Here is a 17048-nt window from a genome sequence, read left to right on the forward strand (position 1 = left end):
AAAGTAGAATTATTGTTGTTATAATCCTGCCCTTTGCAATTGGTTTACAAGACACATGTGGAAGTTTGGAATTATAGGCTAGAGAAGCCCTAGAAGGCTATAATCAGTAGCTAGCAGGCCATTCTGGTAGAAACATGGAAGGCCAGAATACTGACAGACAGTAAAGACTGTGCTTCCAAGATTTCAGAGGGAAACAAGGATCCAGAAAACTCTGTACAGGCTATTTGTATTATGCTCTGTTTTCTTCTCATGTCCTGAAAACTCGAGTGAGGTTGATTTCAAATGGAATGGACTAAGTAGCCTGGAAGAAGAAATTACAAGACAGCATAACCTCCAGCTGTGATGTGCTTGTTGCTTACTGTTCCTAATCTGATTTATAATGAGAGATTAGATATATTTGAAAAATATGAAACTTGGCAAGGAAAGGAAAATGAGTCAGTTTAAAAATGTAGACAAGGAAAATGTTGAAAGAGTAGCTGTAGCTATCGAAGTGAAACTTCTCAATGGCACTGCTACCCTGGAACAATACGATATGTGGCCTGATAGCAAGACTCCACCCATCAACAACTCAAACTTATGAACATGAAAACTCATTTAAAAGGAAAAGGCTGAACAAAGAAAGCTTCTGATCCTGAAGGGCTTCCCTGCTGGAGAGTGTGTGTGTACGTGTGTGTGCATGTGGTGGGGGGTGGGGGGTGTGAGGAGTAAGGAATGCATATGGAAGTATGTTCGGTAGGAAAAGTGCACAGAGGCCATCACAGGTATGGGGGGGGGCGATACATTAAAGCTGGCAGCGTAACTTAGCAGTTTTGCCCACATGGTGGTTTTGCAGGGATACAAAATATAGTTATGTGATTATTGAGGCTTGCACCAAATAAACCTGAGGACAGGCAAAATGTGACAGAGTCAGTTACCAGTAGTGAGGCCCTGAAAGGACATTGTATGAAACTGTGAAAGTGAAGTCTAAATTGCAACAGAATTAGGGAGGTAGAGCAATTCACACTCATTGAACCCAGATGCTGTCATTAATAGCCCCAGATGCTAAACATCAACCTGTAGATTTCATATTTGTTCTGCTATCTGCTGGGTTTCAGTCTTCTTTTAGTCCTATCTTTCCTTTCAGCGGCCCCATTTTTCCCTCTTGGAATGGGAATATTTTTTTGTATCACTGTATATTGGAAGTAGGTAGCTTAGTTTTTCATTATGTGGGGCTCACAGGTAAGATACTCCCTTGAGTTACAGAAGAGAGTTTGAAATTTGAACTTCTTATACTTTTGGAATGTTTAAGACTTTGGTGTTTTGAGTCATGCAGAATCTATATTTCAAATTATATATACATTTATATATGTGACATGAAGTAGGAGTATCTGTGAGAAGGAAGGGGGATCAGCAGGAAGGTGTGACCAGAGGGTAATGGAAGTGACTAATGTGGACACCATTGTGGGGCAGATCCTGTTGCCTCATTCTTACCTCAAAACGTTGTTTTGCCTCAAAGCACTTATAGCTTTGTTTACTAAGACGTTTCTAGCCATTAAACTTTGTAGTAAATTACACTCTCTAGACAACGTAACTTACATGTAACTTATAACCACCCCGACCCCACTCTCTTGTCAGACACACACGTACAAATGTTGTAAGGGTAGTTAAGTGAAAACTTTGAAAAGTCCAGATCCACCCAATTCTCTAAGTGCATGTTTCATGGAGCACTTGTCTGGTCCGTTTTCAATAAACCCAATTATGCTTCACACTGGCTCCACCAGAAATTGTTTCGCTTGGGTGGAGGTCTGGGAACTCCCTGGGCTGCCGCAGGTGTCAGAGTGGTGGAGTGAAGCTGTGTCTCCACTGGGCCCCTGACCACAGTACTTGTGGCCCAGGATTCTGCCAAGGGTGGGTTGGTCCTGCGCGCACAGCAGGCCCGCACAGCCCGAAGTCGGGCTGAGGGTACCTCTAAGCCTTCCCACCCCGCGAGCGACACCCCGAGGCACTTCCGGAGGAAGCACAGGACTGACGGGACACCCCAGGGTCAGTAGCCAGGAGAGATGGCCTCGTGTGTGTGTGTGGGGCGGGGGAGGCTACACCAGCCCGCGAAGGCCCAGATGCCCTCCAAGAGCCTCAGGTTCTGACTTCTGACTCCTTACGGAGACGCGCTGACGTCAGAGGCCGCGCGACAGGCAGGTGGGGAGTTTCCCGTCCGGGAGGCTGGAGGAGCGCTGTACTACACGCACATGGCGCCCACCGCCCTCAGCCCTGGGTGGTGAGCAGCCAGCATGTGGGTGCGCGCGGGGCGCACGCTGAGGCCCTGGGCCGCGGGGGCCGCACGATTCCGGCCAGCTCGATGTGCTCGGGCGGCGGCCGTGGAGCCCCAGGCGGCGTCCCGGGCCTACGGAGTGGTGACGGAGTTCAAGGTGAGCGGGGAGCCGGGAGGAGCAGGACGCAGGGCATCGCCGGCCCGGAGCCGAGTGTGCGGGACCCCGGGTGCAGCGCCGCGGCCGGGTGTCCCAGTGTGCGGGGACGCGAGCACTTCCTTCTCCGAGCCCGCCTTGCCATCCTGCTTATCTGCCCCTTGCCGCCTGTGGCGCCCGCTGCTGCTTAATTGGTTTGGGAAGCACTGATTGGTCTTAAGCACTTTGCACTTGTTCTCCTAAAAACCTCGAGAAACTGCCCCGGTTTGCCTGTGATTTCTTAGCTATCTGACCTGGGCAGCTCTTTACTTGTGTCCGATTCCTCTACTACACTGTTGAATGGGATGCTAATCAAACAGATTTGCGGGATGTGAAGGAATGGAACTTTTTAGCCCCAAATCTAGCGTGAGGGAAATGCTATTTTTCATTTTTTTTACAGCCAGAATAAACGTGTCATTTCGACTCTTGTTGGAGAAGGTCGGGGTTCACCACAGTAGAAACTGGTAACTGAGATGAAGTTTGAACAAAAAAACTCATTGAATGCAGTTTATGACTTAGTGTAAAAGTAACTTTGTATAATCCACTTGACCTTTTCTGAGATACCCCTGTTTTATTTTTATTTTTTATTTTTTTTTAGTTGTATTCATTGTAACTCAGAGTTCTTACGCAGTTCTGCACACCTTTGATTTGAATGGGGGTAAAAATACTGTGTAACTATCAGAGATTGTTTTGTTTGAATACTTATTTAAATAGATGTTTTATCTGCTTTATATTGCAAAGAAAGAAACGGTAAAACAAATATTGTGATCGTTATAATTTCATCTTGTTTGATTATATAGAATGGGGAAAATGGTTGGATCGTGCACACACACACACACACACACACACACACACACACACACACCTGGCTATTTCACTTGAATACCAATTTTCAGCAGTTTGTGTTGTGTTTCAGTGTAACATTAAGTATATGCTCTAAAACCCAGGAGTTTCATTTAGAATTATCTACGTTCTTCAAAACCAGGTCTTATTGATGTATTATTTTTGTCTTTCTCATCAAAGCTGCTGCAGAATAACAAAACTATTTAAATCCTTGAAGGGTGCATTAGAAACATAGATTTTTAAATAAGCCTGATTCTGTGTGTAATAGGAGCAGATAATCTCTTCATTTAGTCTCTTAACTCCTCTAACAGTTGTAGCTGTCTCATGTTCTCCATTCATGAAAGTAAATTGAGTTCCTGATTGACTCTGTAAGTGATGAAGTATTAGTAAGGGAGTTTTCTCTAGCTTTAACTGTGAATTGATGGATTTGGTAAGTCCTCTTTTGTTGTAATTTGTTGTCATGAACTTAGCCATATATCTTTATTGTCAGAAAAAAAGTGAGGTAAACACTGTAAGTTCTATAAGTGAAATTGTCCAAAGATTAAAAGAATATTCTTTGAATTAGCATATTGTTATATATTATGCAAATATATTCCTAAATGTGATAATTCTTTCCTTTTTAGGAGAAACCTGACATGTCTAAGTTTCCTGTTGAAGATATTAGAAATTTTAGTATCATTGCACATGTGGATCATGGCAAAAGTACTTTAGCTGATAGACTCCTGGAACTAACAGGTATTTCCATTTTATATCTTATGCTTGTGATTACAGTAGGGGAATTGGGAATTTAGTTTTACTGTGCTGCTGCCTTTCATTTGGTTTTAATTTTATATCTACTGTTTTCTGTTTTAAAGATAGGGAAATCAATAAGTGCTTCTGTTTCTAGGAACAATTGATAAGACAAAGAATAATAAGCAGGTTCTTGATAAACTACAAGTGGAACGAGAAAGAGGAATAACTGTTAAAGCACAGACAGCATCTCTGTTTTACAATTTTGAAGGAAAGCGGTACCTTTTAAATCTCATTGACACACCAGTAAGTTTATATTGTTTGGCAAATGTTGTTAAAATTAGCCCTGTTCTAATAGTGCAAAACATTACTTAATTTTTGAGATGAATTTAAAACATCTTAATCTACTTTTTCTCACTGTTTTTGTTAGTGTGATTGTTTCAAAAGTAATAACAAAAGAAAAAAGAAACATTTTACAACTCTTTATCTTAAGCAACTAGTAAATTTGCTTTATCTAGTCCTTAAAAAAGTATAGCTGATATATAAGGTTCTAATATTTTGTTTCATAGGGCCATGTTGATTTTAGTTATGAAGTATCCAGGTCACTTTCTGCTTGTCAAGGTGTTTTACTGGTGGTTGATGCAAATGAGGTAGGTGTTTCATTTGATTTGATGTAGTGTGCCTCTGCTTGTTTCAAAAGGTTCTCCTTAAAATACTTTTTGGAAATAGAATTTTTTTGATTGTTTTATTACTAATTCTAAGTCATATACTTTAATATTGTTAATTTAAAGTTTTATTACACTGAGGTTTTCTATGGGATTGAGTAGTTTATAGTTTGTTTTTAAAGCAGATCAGAAAATTGCTCAAAAAATTGTTTTGTTGAAGTGTGAGGGCTTATTAACAATGCTACCTAAACCTCCCTCATCCATCAATTTTAGATAATCTAAATTTCTCATCTTCATTCAGAACTCAAAGGCGTTTTTCTCTTGCTATGCTAAGCATTTCTTGATTCAACCCAAGAAAGTCAACCTCTACCATACATTACTAAATTCCATTACCTGACTGTTTTCTAGTTCCTTGGAAGTTCATAATTCGTCTTTGTGTGTTGAGTTCCTAACATAGTTCTGGCCTAGAGAAGGATTGAAATAAGGTTCCTGAATTAAACGGAATCATCAAAGGGGGTGATCCAGATGCATGCAAGTTTAGCCACTCCATTTGCTTTGTAACACTGCTTCAGACTTCCTCTGCTAAATTTAGAATGTTGTTTCACCCTACTTGAATATTTCTTTACCAGTGAACCCCAAAATGCAAATGGTAGAGAAAAGTAGGAGGCAGTATGAGTCGGATTCCTATCACTATAAAGATGTATGTGAAAGAAAAAATAAGACAAGCTTATTTTGGCCCACAGTTTTGGCAGTTCTAGTCCATGATTCATTGGCCCGGTTGCTTGTGTAGCAAGGCAGCACACTGGCAGAAGGGCCTGACAGGGAACCACTCACCTTACTCAGGAACCCAAAGTAAGGAAGAGCAAAGACCCCAAGTCTGTAAGAGACTGTTAGATGGCATTTGCTTCAGTTTAGCAGGGTGAGCCCAAACATCAGTTTGATGAAAATATATGGAGTGGTACTGAATTACTAATTTTGTCATAAATGGTACAACAGTCATCTCTTTCGTTTCGTTTTGTTTTGGCATTTCCAGGGTATTCAAGCTCAAACTGTAGCAAACTTCTTTCTTGCCTTTGAAGCACAGCTGTCAGTAATTCCAGTTATAAATAAGGTAATTGTAATGAAACAATGCCATTATTATTTAACTTTTTAACCATATATCTAGTGTTTAATTTTGAGGTTGCTTTTATTTTATTTTTGTTTGCGGGATCTGTAGCTGCTATTTGTTCAGATTATCAGTGGGATTTAGTTTCATGAGATGGAATTGCAGGTCAAATTCTTATATTTTGCACATAACTGAAATGGTAGTTCCTCTTAATTGAATGTGGAGAGAGAAAAGGATGGAGAGCAGACAAAGCATGTCAGTCGCTCTGTACACAGTTTTTGGTGCTTACACTTTTAATTCTTTTGAAAAGAGTCAAAGAGAAATCAGGTTAAATCAGGGGAGCTTATATTAATCTCCATATATCATTGTCATTAATTCATTTTATTTTCATTGTATTACTTTTTTTTTAAAGATAGATCTGAAGAATGCTGATCCTAAGAGGGTTGAAAAACAGATTGAAAAAGTGTTTGATATTCCTGGTGATGAATGTATTAAGGTAAAATGCCTTTTCCTAAAGACTACTGATTATACTTTTAAAAATATCAGGTAATCACCCTAAGTGATATTTCATGATGTCTGATTACTTGGCATTTTATAACTGTTTTTGTAATTTCTGTATTATTTTACTGGATTCTGATAGAAACCCATTTAATATTGTGAGAACACAAAAATCATTACAGTTACTTTTATATGATCTAAGGGTTTGAAGATCTTGTCCTTTCCTAAGATCAGAGGTTTAGTTAGCCTGTCTGCCTGGACTGAAAAAAAAGACTTTTTGAAAGTCTGTGTAGCAGTATTTCTTGTATGCCATATTGTCTGAATAGAAATTTTGCCTTTGGAGAGCAGGTTAAAACAACTTCAAAGAAGTGTTATCATTTGAATTGGCAAAGAACTGTTTATAAAAAGCTAGCTATAGTAATGTTAGGAAACAGTAGATCTGTTTATGCCAAAATTGAATCCATTTTAAATTAGAATTTTTGTTTACCTTTCCAAAAATGGTTTGCTTGTTATATAGCTAGAATGCTGGAGGAGGCAATGATCTAGGGGGAAGACAAGAGTCTCTTTAGACATAGCAAATTTGAAAAGTCTATTAAGATACCCAAGCATACAGCATGTATAAGTATAGAGTTCTGGCTTTTATGGAAAGGTTTGGTACAAAAGTAAATAACTAGTAGTTATCAGGGTGCATGTGGCACTTAAAGCTATGCAAATGGATGTGATTTTCTAGGGAGAAAAATGTAGTGAAGGAGGATGTCCTAGAAGTTAACTGTGTCATCTTCAAGGTAGGATGGTAGAAGTGCAGTGCTTAAGAATGGTTAGAAGAGACCGGGGGATTGAGAGCAGAAGTGTACAGAGATCATTTTCAGAGAAGTAGAGGGAATTCCCAGATTATAACAGAGACAGCAAAAAGTTGTAGGATAGGTTTGTACATTTCATATTTTCTATTTCTTTACTGAAGTAAGAAGCAAGACATCAACTTAGAGTGAACTGACCATGATGGAGAGAATGTGGTTTGGAAGGAAGGTTGTGAGAGAAAATCTTTCAGTAATGTGAATGGTTAGGAGAAAAACATGTCCTGGGCTTTGACTGCCAGGAAGTGTTAACTATACACAAAGATCTAACACACACAGATCTGGGATCATGAATTCAAAGAAATGTAGCAGACAGATTACTTGATTTTTCTCTACGAATGTTAAGCTGCTATGTGTCCAGGCTTACAAAAAGATATGACTGGATACATCAAGGTTGAAGTTTTTCTAGTTGCTTGTGATTGAGAAATAATAATAGAATGTAACCATAAAGAAGCTTCTTTTGCAGCAGAGACTTATTACAGAGTTCCATAACTGGTCACACACAGACATTACTGTGAATTGCCCAAGCCTGTGTGGCATATCTACAATGCAACCTCTATACCTAAGACTCACGGAACATAGAACAAGGGGTAAAGAGGACCCTGTTGCATCCCTCAGTTCTCATCAGTGAAGCTCCCTCATGAAAGAGGGCCAAGAACACAAAAGGTCAAAAATGACCGAAGCTTAGAGAGTAAGAGTCTACAGAGTGTGGATCCTAGGGCAGGAATCCTGTACTAAACTCCACCCATTCAGGGCTCAGGGATCATTGCGGAAGAGAATATGGAAAGATTGTAAGAGCCAGGGAGGAGGTTCATGACCATATGGAAATAGAGTCCTATAAGCTCCTGGGACCTTGTTCATACAAACCTACAGCAATGGTGTCAGCATACACAAGACCCATGCAAACTCAAGCAAACAAAGCCCCAGCACAGAACTGTGGAAATGGACAGCAAACTCCAATCTTAGTTGAAGAATTTTTGGCAGCTGAATACTGCTAGGTGAGGAAGAGCTGATCATCTTAAAGGGAAGGACTCTATTGGCTGACTAGATACGAGTGGAATGAACTTGCACTGAGGGACATCTGGGGACACTAACTTGACACATTAGACTTTAACACAAATGACAGAATGTATGAATTCCAGTGTCTGTGGGGGTGGGGGCAGTACCGTAGGAGGGTCCCAATGGGGAAGGGGGTATAAACGTGATTAAGATTGATGAAGATGTTCTGTATGAAGTACACAAAAATTCAATAAAAAGTTTCCGAAAAAAAAAACAAACAAAAAACAAAACTGAGTCCCACCTGGGATTGGATAGAGAGGGACTGTGGGCTAGTGGATAATGCACAAATGTACATTTACTAGAGTCTAAGTTTTAAGGACTTGTCAAGAAGGTTCTAGAATCTAGAGCTGTGATTTTTCAGTGGGGGTGGCCTTATACCCCAGATGTCTGGACACTCTTTAATACTCAGAAATTGGGCCAGTGCTGTTGGCCCTTGTGGGTACTTAAAATGTTGACTACTACTAAATACCCTATGATGCCCAGGATAGGCTCCAGAATAAAAATTTCCTGGTCTAACATGGTGGTAGGGCCAGGGTTGGAAAGTCCTGGTATAGATAGCATTTGCAGGGTAAGGGTTATTCATAGAATGGATTTTGAAATCAAGATTTCAGAGACTGTTCATTTACTAATTATGACATTGGCATGTGGTTTTTGGCTTGGTTTGCATTTTCAGTGTGAGGACAGTGCACTAGTGATACACCTTACGGTTGCATGTTATCCACATATATCCTTCACTCTCTCCACACAGTATGTGATTTAGCACCTGAACAGTCACTATGCTTTTCAGGTAAAGTAATTGAAGCTTAAAAAAATATTGGTTAAAGTGATGCATTCCATGAAAAGGCATACTTTTTGTTTTGCAATTTTTTTGGTAAATTTTTTATTAAATTTTTGTGTATTTTATACAAAATACCTTAATCATCTTTATACCCATTTCCCCATTGGCTCCCTCCCATAGCCCCCCGACAGGATTTCATGCATTTTGTCATTTGTGTTAAGGCCTATCCTTTGGTGCAGGTTCCTTCACAGAGGTCTACTCAGCCTATCTAGAGTCTCTCCCTTTAAGATCTTCCTCACCTAGCAGTAATCAGCTGCCAGTAGTTCTTCGGCTACGATTGGGGCTTGCTGCCCATTTACACAGTTCTATGCTAGGTTTTTGGTCTACTTGAGTTTGCATGGGTCTTGTGTATGCTGGCACTATTACTGTCGGTTCATATGAGGAGCGTCTAAGGAGACTGTAGGACTCTGTATCCATTTTAAAACTTAGCTCCTTAATCTTTAACACTTTTAAGAATGTTCTCATAATACATTCCTAGAACCACAGAACCACTAACCGTAAATGAGAAGTCCTTATCAGATACTGTTTGCCCTTTTTGTATATTCAGACAAATGAATAGCAGAATTCTTTCTTCCCTCTGATCATAATCACAAGTCACAAGCAGAGAAAAGTACAGCCTTAACTTTAAATGCTTTTGTTCTACATGTGTACTTTCAGATTTCTGCTAAACTTGGAACAAATGTTGAAAGTGTTCTTCAGGCAGTTATTGAAAGAATACCTCCGTAAGTATTTTGCTATTTTTATACTATTCAGTCATCTTTAATAGCTTAAGTTAGATTTCGCGTTTCAATTTAGTTAGAAATTTATACTTTAATGGCCATCAACTTGATTTGTCATTTTTAAATTAGTGGATGTGACAAGTACTCTTGCAATAACTTGGAATAAATTTTTGCTTTTGGTAATATAATTTACAGAAGACAACTACAGTATCATAAAATACAAGAGAAAGCAAGGATAATGGCCATCTTCTGGATAATCATAATATAGGAACTTAATTATATTGGCATTTGTTCTTTGCTTTCTAATGATCAAAGGTTTATAAATAATTTCAAAATTTAAAACTGGTGGTTGAATTAAATCTAATATATTTTATAGAGAGGCTTTATGGTTTAGCCTTTGGGTAATAATCTCTCAAAATTAGAATTAAGCATATATTGCAAGTTGAAATTTACCTTTTACTAAGATTTTGATTTAATGTGTAATTTTAAACTTATATTTTATAATAGTCCAAAAGTATATCGCAAAAATCCACTGAGAGCTTTGGTGTTTGACTCCACCTTCGATCAATATAGAGGTGTGATAGCCAACATAGCACTGTTTGATGGAGTGGTTTCCAAAGGAGATAAAATTGTATCTGCGCATACTAAAAAGACATACGAAGTTAATGAAGTAGGGATTTTGAATCCGAATGAGCAGTCAACTCATAAATTGTAAGTAATCTGTAATAGTAATTAAACTATATTTGTTTATTTGTTTCTTCCTCTTACCATGATGTGCTTAGAATAATCTTAATTTGGTAATTAAGAAGCCTGATTATTTAATGCAACTATATAGCCAATACTCTGTCAAAAGAATCTCATGTAAAGGGTAGTAGAAAGTTTTATGGATATGAAAAATAATCAGGATTTTATTCTTAGTAGCAGTAACTTAGTGATTTAGTGTAGACTGGGTTCTACATTAATTTATTTGATGAGACTATTAAAGATTTAGACCCCTCAACTCATATTCAGTAATTTTTGTTTTTGTTCCTATACCTTTAATCTCATTACAACTAAATTTCCCACCATAAAGGTATTACAGAAATTTGACCACTCTTTTCTCAGTGTGGAATTCAGAGTAAAATCTAGATTAAAATTGATGGGGGAAGGGGGTGAGATTACTAGAACAGTAGATTTGAGTTAGTCTGTGAAACAACTGTTGAGTAACATGACCTTGGGTGCAGTTTCAGGCTTCTCAGGTTTCCTTACCTATAAAAATTAAGTTGTTGAACCAGATGAGTGCATAGATCACATTTGAGAGTTTAATGTTGTATGTCTAGAAAGCATCATGTTTCTCATAACATTTTTTTGAGTCAGGATGTCTATTTTAATGTTAATGAAATGTTTCTGAACTCCATTTATATTCCACCTTTTTTATTTACCATTACTGTGTCTTCATTTAAGGTTTCTCTGCTGCATTCTACATGCAAATGAGCTTCTTACTGCATAGGAAATGTTTTCTGTTTTTTTTTTGTTTTGTTTTGTTTTTGTTTTTTTGGTCTTTTTGAGACAGGGTCTCCCTGTAGCCCCAGCTGTCTTGGAACTCACTATGTAGACCAGGCTGGCCTTGAACTCACAGAGATCTACCTGCCTCTGCCTCCCGAGTGCCTGGGATTAAAGGTGTGTGCCACCATACCCAGCAGGAAATCTTTTTAAGATAAGCTAAAACTATGAATTCTTGCAATCTGCTCTTTTCATAGGATACACAGATACAAAAGAGACTTGCTGAGAGTTTACAGTTTTCTGTTTGGTTACAATTTATCTCTTTTTTCCCTTTGTTAGTGAACAATTTTAAAGCAATGGACATTACAAATAGTATAGTGTACATCTCTATAGTGATAGTACTTTTACTGGGTTTACATTTATATTTTAGAAACTCGTGGTTAGTTTGCAAAAGGTGGGCAGAATCGTGAAGAAAGCTTTGGTTTGTGTAGCAATTTGGGGGAACTGGATAAGGCTTGGTGCATTACTTTGTTGATGAGCTTTATTTAGAGGTTGAAAGTGGGTGTGAGACACTTGTTTAGAAAGTATGCTGGGAAGGCAGAACTAATTATAAGTATGCACTTGAAACAATAAAGCAGTAAACATTTGCGTATACTAATTTTATTCAGATATGCAGGACAGGTGGGCTTTCTGATTGCTGGGATGAAAGATGTCACTGAAGCACAAATAGGAGATACCTTACATTTACATAATCATCCAGTGGAGCCCTTGCCTGGGTTTAAGTCAGCGAAACCAATGGTATTTGCAGGTGAGGAACTCACAAATTCAAAGACTGATGGCCACAATATTTTTGAACTAAGTCTGTTTCTGTAGTGAAAGAAAACTTACTAGACAATAATAGGTGTTCTTATAGCTCCATTTATAATTCTATGCATTTGATGACTTTTCATTTGTGTGTGTGTATGTGGTACTTCTATTTATGTATCAATTTATAGCTTCGGCGGGGAGGGGAGAGGAAGGAAAAAGAGACATTTTATATGGGAAATCACTTAGGATTCCTTAAGAAATAATGCTCTTAAGCAATAAACTAGTATATAAGAGATCTTGGTAACAGGAATTTCCTTCTTTCTCTGGGGAGGTAGTCCATTATATTCGAAACGTTTTTCTTTTTTTTCTAATTAGGATATTTTAATTAGCATTTTCAGTAGAGTAACTGAGTGCCTCTTCTTATTCCAGTTTTCTTTAGTTACACTTTGCTAATGTAAATGTAACAGTTAATAGCCTCTAGCATGTGTAGCCTTAGAACCTTTTATTACTATGAGTGTTGGGAAGTCTAAAAGGCCATTGGTTACTGTAAAATGTGTCTAGCACTTGGTTTTCTTCCCACAATCCCCCCTCATTACAGATCATGAGCTTTGTTTACCTCTGTGCTTAGGCAAAGTCAGTCATTAGGATTTTGGAGGATTTGTAAGGTGTGAATGTCTTAGGTATGAAAAGAGAATGAGGAATCAGTAGAACCTCCCATATTTGGTTTTAATAATTTGTCTACAGAATAAGAGTTGAGTGTAGTTTTCATTTCTGCTGTTATTTCTTACTAGTATCTTTATTGTGAGGGAATAACGTGTGCTTTTTTTTTTGAATGAAAGACAATTTGCCTAATTAATTGTGTGTAGCCTAATTCCCTTGGTTGTATGCATTTTTTCTTTCCTTTTTATTTCTGCAGAAGCACTGTGAAGGGTCAACACAATTATTTTCATTAAAGTCAATGGCTTCTAAGATACTTTGCAAACAATTTAATACTCTGAACTTTACCAAACTAATATTTTAATCAGTAGAATATAGGAAAGTAATATGACAAATGTTGATGTGGAACTTGGCAGCACCACATATTAAATTTGCACTATCACAGCTTATCATGTGATAATCAGCAATTCTTATATCCCCAGGAGTATACCCTGTAGACCAATCTGAATATAATACCCTGAAGAGTGCTATAGGAAAACTGACTTTAAATGACTCCAGTGTGACAGTGCATCGGGATAGTAGCCTTGCCCTTGGTGCTGGCTGGAGGTAAGGGACATTCATATCATACAGTCACACATTTTATGTGCTGGATTGCTCTTGAACATTTCTGACAGTTTAAATTTTAATTATTTTCAGTGTGTGTATGTGTGCGCTTGTATGTATGTACATATGCATATAATGGGTGTATGTACCCAGCATACATGGTTGGAGGCCTGAGGTCAACATTGTCTACCTTAATCACACTTCACTTTAATTTTTGGACAGGGTCTCTCACTGGCTCTGGAGTCTCAGTATCGCCAGCAAGCCCCAGGGACCCTGCTGTTTGTTTTTCCTAGTGCTGGGATCAGAGGTACATGCTGCCCCTCCTGGCTTTTTCACATGGGTACTAGGGATCCAGATTCAGGTCCTCATGCTTGTGCAGTGAGCACTGTACCCACTCAGCCATCTTTGGAACCCCTGAAGTTCAGTTTATGTAAGAAAATGAATTAAAATTCTTATTCTGTCCTTTTTTTCCCCACTTTGGACTCATGTTTTGTGAATAATGTTTATAATAATTTAAGATGGATTCTCAGTGGAAGATTTGTATTTTATTTCATAAAATTAATTTTGCAGATGAAAGAAAAGCTTGTTTCATAAGTGTTTAATTGTGATGGAAAGTGTTTGAATGACTTGATTCAACTCTTCTACAGAGTAGCAGTATGTTCACCAAAGAAAATAAAGCCCATGAAATATAAACACTGGAGTTGCTTTTACTCTTTCCAGGTTGGGATTTCTTGGACTTTTGCATATGGAAGTTTTCAATCAGCGATTAGAGCAAGAATATAATGCTTCTGTTATTTTGACAACCCCTACTGTTCCATATAAAGCTGTTCTTTCATCTGCAAAACTAATTAAGGTATGATAACATTTAGTACTGTTCTGCATCAGCCTGAAAGGGAAATTTTAATAATTACATGTACATGTAGAGTTCAAGAGAATCATTTTAGTTGTTTGTAACTGAATAATTATTAAGGTAATTTGTTATTAACTAGTAATAATAAAAATTTAATAATTTTGAAAACTAATTCAACTTTTTCCTTAATGTGATCTCTTTATAGATAGATAGATAGATAGATAGATACATAGATAGATAGATAGATAGATAGATAGATAGATAGATGATAGATAGATAGATTAAATTTATATTCCATAGTGCTCCATAAAAATCCAAGGAATAGACTTTTTTTTTTTTTCTTTAAGCATTATAAGTTCTAGACACGGAAATAGAAAAAAGTCAGTACAGGGCAATTTTCAACTGTTCACATGAGAGTACATTGGAATTTCTTGACAAGGGCTTCCAGAAGCATCCCTGTATTGGGTTCCTCCTCAGTTTTCTTTTGTCTTCCAAGGCTGGACTCTAGAGTGATGGAATCAGGATTTGCTTTCAGGTGTTTTGATAGCTGTTGGAGTGGTTAGAATCAGTATCAGTTCCCTTTCAAAGGCTTCTAGGTAGGGAGAGAAAACAAATTTATTGATAATATTAGAAGAATAAAGGGTTGTCTTCCTTAACCACATGTGGGCACTGCAGTATTGGAGACTAAGATTTGAAGTCTTAACATCTGAGCAGCACTTTCTGATAAGGAACAAAATCATCAATGAGAAATAATTGTCTCAATAACTTTTTATATGGACTTAAGCCTAATGTCTGGGAAGTATAATCGCTTAAACTCTTAAATAAATAGACTGATGACTTTACTCTTTGGTTATACTTTCCTTTTGTGTGTTTAAGACCATACAGTTGGCCCAAATAAATCAATTTATTTTTACACTTAAGGTCATTTGGGGATCTGTTCCTCAGGGGCTACATGGGCTTGGGAGGAGCCCCTGGCACCTTTCTTTTACCAGTTCTGTCTATGTGAAGATAAGTCAAAGGTCCTGCTCCAACCATGTGTGGCTTCACTTGGAAGCATGGATGAGATGTTTCCTCTGAATTGACCCTCCTCTTTGTAAACTGAACACTTGTTCAAGTCCATCTCGAGGGCTCTCCATGGCCTCCCTGAACAAAAGGACAGGTGACTCACCACAGTTATAGGTCATTTTGTGAAATGTTCCATAGTCCCCTGGAACTTAGTCGACCTTGGAGGTCAAGGGGCAAGAACTATCCTTTAAGTCCCTCTGACCAGATTAGTATAGGCCTCAAAGTATGGCTGTTACATATCCAAGGTTAGTTTCACCAGTCTGGTACTTTTAATTACCATGTACTATGTAGAAAAGCTTGGGTAAAAAACCCAAATATTCTCAGATAAACCTTGACTAAATATATATTTTGTCCTTTAAACTGACTAAACTATGACCTTAAGATCATGTGTATATTATTTTTGTCTCATCCTTTGTATATCATTACAAACCTACACAGACCTTCATCACTTGCTTAGGCGTTCTCATTTTTTGTCTATTTTGGAAAATATTTCCATTCCCATATCCTGTTAACATCTTTCACATTCTCAATTTTTTTTTCTTTCTTTTTCCTTTTTAATAATTATGAGATATAATAGCATTAACAAATATTTTCCATCTATTCTGAGAATTCTTTTCCTGGAGATACTGAGCAATGCTTATATACTTTTAGGGTTCTAAGGTTCTAGTATAAAGCCAATGTTCGATTTTACTGGGGAACCAAAGAATTTGCTGCTGAGGTGTACGTATGACCTGAGGGTATGCACACTGGAAAACCTTTACCCAGCATGGGTCATGCCTTCTCTTCCTAGCCTTCCCAAGATTGTATATGTTAGCCCTCCCCAAATCCAGGAGACCATGTGTGATTAGGGCCAAATTACATATAGTTGGCTGGGAAGAGTGGCTGGATAATCTGGTGAGGGTAAAATGACCCTGCTTGGCCCTCCTTTAATGAGTGAGCACAACCTCAACAAGCCCAATTATGACCATGTTTAGCAATCAGGCACAGCTGAAGTCGTGATGATGGTAGTTATTTCATGCAGAAGAGACTGCTGTCCATGAACCTTTTATGAAAAGGAATTGGAATTTAAAAGGAATTGGTGCTAGGATCCACATATGAGGGAGAACATATGTCATTTTTTTTTTTTTTTTCTGAGTCCGTGTTACTTCACTTAGTATTAACAGTTTCTAGATCCATCCATTTGCCTCCAAATTTCATTATTTCATCTTTACTGCTGAATAGAACTCCATTGTGTAAATATATCACAATTTTTGTTAACCACTCCTCAGTTGAGGGGCACTTAGGTTGCTTCCATCTCGCAGCAACAAACATAGTTGTAACAAGTGTCTCTTCAATATCATGAGTACTTTGAGTATATGCTAAGGAATGGTATAACCGGGTCATAGGGTAGGTTCATTTGTAGTTTTTCAAGAGCTCTCCACACTGCTTTCCAAAGGGGTTACACTAGTTTGCAATCCCACCAGCAGTGAATGAGCATTCCCCTTTCTCCACATCCTCGCCAGCATTTGGTATCATTTGTTCTCTTGATCCTAGCCAGTCAGATTGGGGTAAGGTGATACCTTAGGGTGGTTTTAATTTGCATTTCCCCAATTACTAACCATGTTGAACACGTTTTGAGATGTTTCTTAGCCATCTTTATTTCTTCCTTTGTGAACTCTGTTTAGATCCTTAGTACATCTTTTGTTGGGTCATTTGGTTTCTCCATTCTTTGCTTTTGAGTTCTTCATGTATTCTGGATATGCTGGTGAGGATTTTTTTTTTTTTTTTTTTCACATTCTGGGGGTTTTCTCTTCACTTTTTTGATTGTTTTGCTGTACAGAAGCTTTTAGGTTT

At 37.9% G+C, this 17048-nt stretch overlaps 1 protein-coding gene across 1 annotated transcript in view; it reads left to right on the forward strand.

The window, feature by feature from the left end:
* The first annotated feature begins 2054 nt into the window (after window positions 1–2054).
* The window catches only part of Guf1 (GUF1 homolog, GTPase), a 26733-nt gene continuing 11739 nt past the window's right edge, over window positions 2055–17048 (forward strand). The window contains exons 1-11 of the mRNA XM_008837687.2: window positions 2055–2405; window positions 3908–4019; window positions 4171–4319; window positions 4583–4663; window positions 5712–5789; window positions 6196–6279; window positions 9690–9754; window positions 10259–10462; window positions 11902–12041; window positions 13180–13303; window positions 14021–14153. Coding sequence (XP_008835909.1) covers window positions 2268–2405; window positions 3908–4019; window positions 4171–4319; window positions 4583–4663; window positions 5712–5789; window positions 6196–6279; window positions 9690–9754; window positions 10259–10462; window positions 11902–12041; window positions 13180–13303; window positions 14021–14153 — 1308 coding nt within the window. The 5' untranslated portion in view covers window positions 2055–2267. The remainder of the gene's footprint in view (window positions 2406–3907; window positions 4020–4170; window positions 4320–4582; window positions 4664–5711; window positions 5790–6195; window positions 6280–9689; window positions 9755–10258; window positions 10463–11901; window positions 12042–13179; window positions 13304–14020; window positions 14154–17048) is intronic.

This window comes from Nannospalax galili, unplaced genomic scaffold (assembly GCF_000622305.1).
Source record: "Nannospalax galili isolate Female #2095 unplaced genomic scaffold, S.galili_v1.0 scaffold318, whole genome shotgun sequence".
In the NCBI taxonomy this organism is placed as follows: domain Eukaryota; kingdom Metazoa; phylum Chordata; class Mammalia; order Rodentia; family Spalacidae; genus Nannospalax; species Nannospalax galili.